The sequence below is a fragment of the Carassius auratus genome, unplaced genomic scaffold (genome assembly GCF_003368295.1).
Source record: "Carassius auratus strain Wakin unplaced genomic scaffold, ASM336829v1 scaf_tig00021175, whole genome shotgun sequence".
NCBI lineage: Eukaryota > Metazoa > Chordata > Actinopteri > Cypriniformes > Cyprinidae > Carassius > Carassius auratus.
The window spans coordinates 4825-11576 of NW_020525089.1; the positions used below are offsets into that span (position 1 = coordinate 4825).

At 35.6% G+C, this 6752-nt stretch overlaps 1 protein-coding gene across 1 annotated transcript; it reads left to right on the forward strand.

Annotated features, from left to right (window-relative positions):
* The first annotated feature begins 2049 nt into the window (after positions 1-2049).
* On the forward strand, positions 2050-4005 carry LOC113076763 (zinc finger protein 239-like). The gene is made up of 2 exons (XM_026249457.1): positions 2050-2583; positions 2896-4005. Exons 1-2 carry the CDS (start codon positions 2559-2561, stop codon positions 3864-3866), a joined length of 996 nt encoding a protein of 331 aa, XP_026105242.1. The 5' UTR covers positions 2050-2558; the 3' UTR covers positions 3867-4005.
* The last annotated feature ends 2747 nt before the right edge of the window (positions 4006-6752 follow it).

The following is a 6752-nucleotide window of genomic DNA, read 5'->3' on the forward strand; positions in this document are numbered from 1 at the left end:
CCTCTGTTTATCAATTTGCACTGGCTTCCAATAGCTGCTCGCATCAAATTCAAGGCATTGATGTTTGCCTACAAAACTACCACTGGCTCTGCACCCATTTACCAAAATTCGTTACTTCAGACTTATGTGCCCTCTAGAAGCTTGCGTTCTGCAAGTGAACGTCGCTTGATTGTGCCATCCCAAAGAAGCACAAAGTCACTTTTACGGACTTTTAAATTAAATGTTCCCTTCTGGTGGAATGAACTCCCCAACTCAATCCGAGCAGCTGAGTCCTTAGCCATCTTCAAGAATCGGCTTAAAACGCATCTCTTCCATCTTTATTTGACCCTCTAACTTTAACACTCACTATTCTAATTCTATTCTTTAAAAAATCTAACTACCTTTCTAATCTTTTTGTATTCTATTTTCTTTTCATTTATTATGCAATTGTATATGTATGTGTGTGTGTATGTGTAAAGACCTCTATCTAGCTTGCTCTATTCTTTTATTTTTTATTCTATCTGTTTTCTTTTTATTTATTATATTAGTTAAAATCCCATGCTACGTGTACTGTATTAACCTAACTGAGACTTGTTATAGCACTTATATATCATTGCTCTTTTTGTTGTTTTTGATTGCTTCCACTGTCTTCATCTGTAAGTCGCTTTGGATAAAAGCGTCTGCTAAATGAATAAATGTAAATGTAAATGTACTTGAGTACAAGTCTTAAAGTATGTGATATTTATTGTACTTAAGTCCAAAAAGTATTTATTTTTATCTTAAATGTACTTTAGTATTGAAAGTAAAAGTACAAGCAAATGCAAAATGGAAAAGAAGCTAAAATTCATACACAGCTTGAGTAGCAAGATTGTGTTCAGTTACAATTATTACTTCCATTATTATTTTTGGGTAAGAATAAGAAGCACTTCTTCCAGTACTTAGTGTCTTTCATTCCAACATAAGAAAACATTTCTGGAATCTGCATCTGAAAGAGCATGCATTTACACAGTTTATGTATCTCAGAGGGGATATGGATGCATTTAAACTGCAGATACAGATGTATAAATGGGCCTTATGTTTTAAAATAATTGAAATTATTTTGAAATAATTTAAAACTTGAAAAAATACTCAAAATGTGAAATTAAAATCACCAGTAGGTGACAACAAGTGAATGTCAATGAGTGAGTCATTGATATTCATCCGATTCATTCAAACGGCTGATTCATTCAATAAGTAAACACCGGTACCCATTGTGTGTTAACTAGGCCTAGGCTACATGAAATTATATAAATATAAAAAGCATACAGAAGGATTTTTGCCATCTACAATGTAGAATGCCTGGAATTTTGGGTTTTAATAAACCAATAAATCGATGTGTGGTCAGTGATATTTGGTAGCACATCATTACAACAACACTTACCATATTATCAGACATGGCTGTATCGCACACCCCTGACTCGACTTGAGTGGGAAATTAAATTATCTGCAGTTGTGCACAGTGCGCACTTGTTTGCACATGTAAACAAGTAAAAGTACTTTGAGTACTTTGTACTTCTTACTTAAGTACTGTTTTAACACCAGTACTTTTACTTGTAATTGAGTATTATTACAGCAATGTAACAGTACTTGTACTCAAGTAAAAATGTTCAGTACTCTTTCCACCACTGATATAGAGATACAGAGAAAATGCATGAAGTGACCAGGTGTAAACAGGCCCTCAATATTTTTAGTCTGAGGCACAATAATATTATCAGAGCTGCTGGCAAACCATGTAGATATTTAATTACCACATTAAGCTCATTTAATTGGTGTCAGCAGACTTCGGCATACTACGCAATGAGCTATTGTGGCATTAAAAGATAATGCCACATAACTATTTATGTTTTTAAAGTAAATTACAGATTATTCTTGAACTATTTTTTTTATTTGTGTTTGTTTCCTCTCTTTCAAAAATACATTCTTATATTTGGTTTCCTTTCACTGAAGCTTTTTTTGCCTAGCCTATATATTAATGATACGGCAAGTAAATGTAGGAAAGTAATATGTGGATGAAATTCCTGAATATATTAAGAGACAAAAATGGGAATAGAACTTGTGAATGAGTAAAAACAGTTTACAGTTAATTAACTTAAAAGTTATATTACCAAATGGGTATATAGATAAGCATAAATACTTAAAATATGTGAATAAGTATAAAGGTGTACAAAGTGATTTATTTGATTTTGACAGATCTGCTCCTCTTACTGTACAGCGATCACAATCAGACCTTCAGTGAATCTCCTCCCACAACTATCACACCTTCAGTGAAGCTCCTCCCACGACAATCACACCTTCAGTGAAGCTCCTCCCACGACAATCACACCTTCAGTGAAGCTCTTCCCACAACTATCACACCTTCAGTGAAGCTCCTCCCACAACAATCACACCTTCAGTGAAGCTCCTCCCACTGCATTTCAGCAATAAATGCTGGAATATTCCCATAAGTCTACAAGTGAAGACGAGCATCAAAGCATCAGGAAGAAGTGAAATCTGCAGAGACAGAGTTTATTGAAGAACAGAGAGATCAAGAACACTGCAGAATGAACCAGACTGAAAAACAAACAGGTTGGTGTTTATTCTTGATTCTTCAGTGATGATGAACATTAAGGTTATATAGAGCTGTGCAATAATATAGTTGAAGCATCAAATTATAACTTTCTATAAACTTCTGGAGTTGATTTAATATATTTAATAGTTCTCACTATAGATAACATAATTCAAGGTAATAATAGAAAGATCAATGTACCTCAATCATGGAAAGTTTCAGGGACATGTAATTTATAAAATGTATCATTTTGATTAAAGATCTGTAGAGCAATCACTTATGTCCTTTCACATTTCTCTGTGATGTACCTAGATATTTTAGTTTAATTTCAGAGTTGATTGAAGAAAAAGAGAATGAGGAAATTAATGAAGAGGAGCAGAAGCATCATGTCAAAACTGGAGAAAACTTTTTGAGTCGCTCTCAAACCAAACAGAAAGATTTAAAGAAGAGAAGAGACAAGAAATCTTTCACCTGCACTCAGTGTGGAAAGAGTTTGAGAAGCAAACATAGTCTTGAGATGCACATGAAGATCCACACTGGAGAGAAACCATACAGATGTGATCAGTGCGGGAAGAGTTTCACACAATCAACATACCTAAAGATACACATGAACATCCACACTTTAGAAAAACTGTACCCATGTGATCAATGTGGAAAAACATTTTTGAGGGCTTCAAACCTGAAGCAGCACCTGAAAGTTCATTCAAAGGAGAAACCACATTCATGTTCTTTGTGTGGAAAGAGTTTTTCACATCTGCAGAGTTTAAAAGTACATCAGAAGATACACACTGGTGTGAGAGAATATATGTGTTTTGAGTGTGAGAAGATTTTTATTAGAGCTGAAAGTTTGAAACAGCACGAGAGGATCCACACTGGAGAGAAACCTTACAAGTGTTCACACTGTGACAAGAGATTCAGTCGGTTAGGATATCTGAAATCACATGAGAGGATCCACACTGGAGAGAAACCTTACAAGTGTTCACACTGTGACAAGAGATTCAGTCAATCCGAACATCTGAAAACACATAAGAGGATCCACACTGGAGAGAAACCTTACAAGTGTTCACACTGTGACAAGAGATTCAGTCAGTTAGGATCCCTGAAATCACATGAGAGGATTCACACTGGAGAGAAACCTTACAAGTGTTCACACTGTGACAAGAGATTCAGTCAGTCAGGATCCCTGAAATCACATGAGTGGATTCACACTGGAGAGAAACCGTATCACTGCATTGTATGTGGGAAGAGTTTCAGTAAATCTTCTAATCTATACAGACATACAAATAACTTTCACAGCAAGTAGATCACCTTAATATCCAGCAGTTTCAGCCGTGTCCTCACCAAACATGTCAAAAAGTCAGGCGTTGGTATGTTCCCTGACTCACTGTAATTTGGGACAGTGATCACTCGAATTCCAGTGACATTATCACATACAACGTAAACAGACAACATAGTAGAATGGCAACAAACAACATACCGATCTCTTTTTGAGATTTATTTTTAATTCTCTTTAAACACATCATTCTGTTACTGTTAATATGTGTGTAACAGAGTATGTGAGTGGAGTGGAGTGGCAACAATTTCCCCTCCGCGCTCAGAGCATTTAATAATCACTCCGCTCCAGCTCCGCTCCGGGTTCACAATTTCCCGCTCCCGCTCCACTCCGCGCTCAGTGATACCAGAAACACCGCTCCGCCTTCGCTCCGTGGCTAAAGTATTTCAGTATGTTTGAAATGTTATGTTCATAACGTAGCCTATATTAAAATAAAAAAATAAAATAACAGGAGAGTTTCAAAGTGGTTTAGGCTATTGTGTGCAAAGTTTTTTTTCCTACCACATGCCAAACTAATAACATGGATGTCAGCATTAATATAATTACTGTATTCTGCTGTGCAAATTTTGTTTGTGATGAAAATAACAGTACATTTTTATTTTATCTACAGATCAATGCATTTCTTAAAGATTTCTGCTCATTCAAAATCAGATACAGATGAAGTAACACTGTAAGATTACATTTGTTTGAATGCATTATTGCGAAAGCGATTGCGTGTGAATGTGCTGTAACTGTTTAAATCATGCTTCGACCCGAAAATATTCAGTAAAAGGAACAGACAAACTCCTTGAGAACTAACCTATAACTTCCCGCTCGGCTATTGTCATCATTGTAACCTTCTGATTTGAGAGATCCATCTGTATCAAGCTATAGTTAAATATGTTTAACGTGAATACTTGCTAAATATGCAGTTATATTACGGGCCGTTGGCATGAATTGTACTCGTGATGGAGCGGTGGTGGAGCGCTCTTGGAGCGAGTGAAAACCACAACGCTCCGACTTTTAAAAAATCCGCTCCTCGCTCCTGTCAAAACCAAACCGCTCCACTCCACGCTCCGCTCCCACTCCGCTCCGCTCACATACTCTGGTGTGTAAATCAATTTTAATGAGCAACAACAAGCAACATGAACTATGTACTATTTTACAACAGACAAATTATATTGTTGTTGTTGTTTTTATTGGACAGCAAGTAGTCTTGTAACTTCACATATTTTGAGCATCGTTAGGATATATAAAAAATTTGACTTAGACTTGATTTCTTATTTAGACTTTATAACTTTATGCATCTTATAGCCTTTTACAAGTCAATATTTTATTTCATTGAAATTTTAAAATGAGACTCTAAAAGGATTTGTTATCCTGTGGTGGACATTAGTATTATGGCCTTCATCTCTCATTCCCATTGATATAAATGTATGTTTTATAAAAATAAAAAAAAAAAAAGTAAAAAAAAATACTGGAAGCCACCTGGGGCCCATTCTTCGTACAGTACGTCATTTATTACATCTAAGATTATCTGAAAGACGCCAGATCTTCTAATGGTGATAACTGATCTCTGGCTAATTTGCTTCTTCAAACTATTTTGAGGATTTGTTTAAAATATCAGGATTAATTTGTCTACGATTACTGCACGTTCTCGTATTCCCTGAAAATTGACAAATTAATGGAAACTGCTAAGCAAACAAAACGACACAAATGCAATAAAATATAAATTAAATGTGCACTGTTTTTAATTTATTTGCATTTTTACAAAAAAATGTACATCCCTTTTATTCATATTCACGAATTTTTCATTTGTACAGGCTTTACATTTGTATTTCAAAGTTGTAATCAGCAATTCATTTAATTTTATCTTTGAAGCAGATTTGTTATGTGACAGCATTAATTAAAGAGTCAAAATCATGTTATCTGTATCTCCTGGGACATATTTTAAATATCAATTCTACTTAAAAGATGCAATCTAATTATGTTTACATGAAATAGCCTGCTCCTGAGCAGGTTTAAGCTTACGGACCTGTCACTATGACAGTAACTCAAGGTTACTGAAGAACCAAACAATCCAAGATCATGCCAAATCATCAACAACTAGAAAGAAATAAAAATGGTTATTCGCCATTTAAGTGGCAAGATTGTGTTAAGTTTTATCTCCTTCTTGCATTTTGTATATTTGGGCAATTCATATAATGTAACTTGAAGTCCTTTAAGTCCTGTAAGTTGAGCTGGGGCCTCCATGGATCGTACTTGTTTGTTCAGCACATCCCACAAACGCTCAATTGAATTAAGATCTGGGAAACTTATGTCGTTGTGCTCTTCAAACCATTCCAGAACAATTTTTGCTTTTTTGCCATGGCGCATTATTCTGGTGAAAGAGGCCACAGCCACAGGGAAATACCATTTCCATGAAAAGACCTAGATGGTCTGCAACAATGCTTAGGTAGGTGGTACGTGTCAAAGTGGCATCCAGTTCATGGTGTGTGTGTGTGTGTACCTGTTTTTTCTATTCTTCAACCACACAGAATTATTTAGTGAAGCTCCTCTCACAACAATCACACCTTCAGTGAAGCTCCTCCCACTGCAATTCAGCAATAAATGCTGGAAAATAACTAATCAGTCTACAAGATGAGCATCAGAACATTAGGAAAATGTGAAATATGCAGAGACAGAGTTTATTGAAGAACAGAGAGAACATGAGAGATCCAGAACCCTGCAGAATGAAACTCACCGAAGAATGAACAGGTTGGTGTTTACTCTTGATCTTATATCAGTGAGGCTCAAGAACAATAAGAAAATAATGCTTCCAGGAGTTTTAATTTCTGTTGCAGCAGGAAATATTGTAAAAGCTGTACAATAATTTGG

Bases quoted from the DNA above. Each gene is read 5' to 3' on its own strand.
- LOC113076763 (XM_026249457.1), top strand. From the start codon at position 2,559: ATGAACCAGACTGAAAAACAAACAG. The intron at 2,584-2,895 runs GTTGGTGTTTAT...GTTTAATTTCAG, and splicing joins CCAGACTGAAAAACAAACAG to AGTTGATTGAAGAAAAAGAG.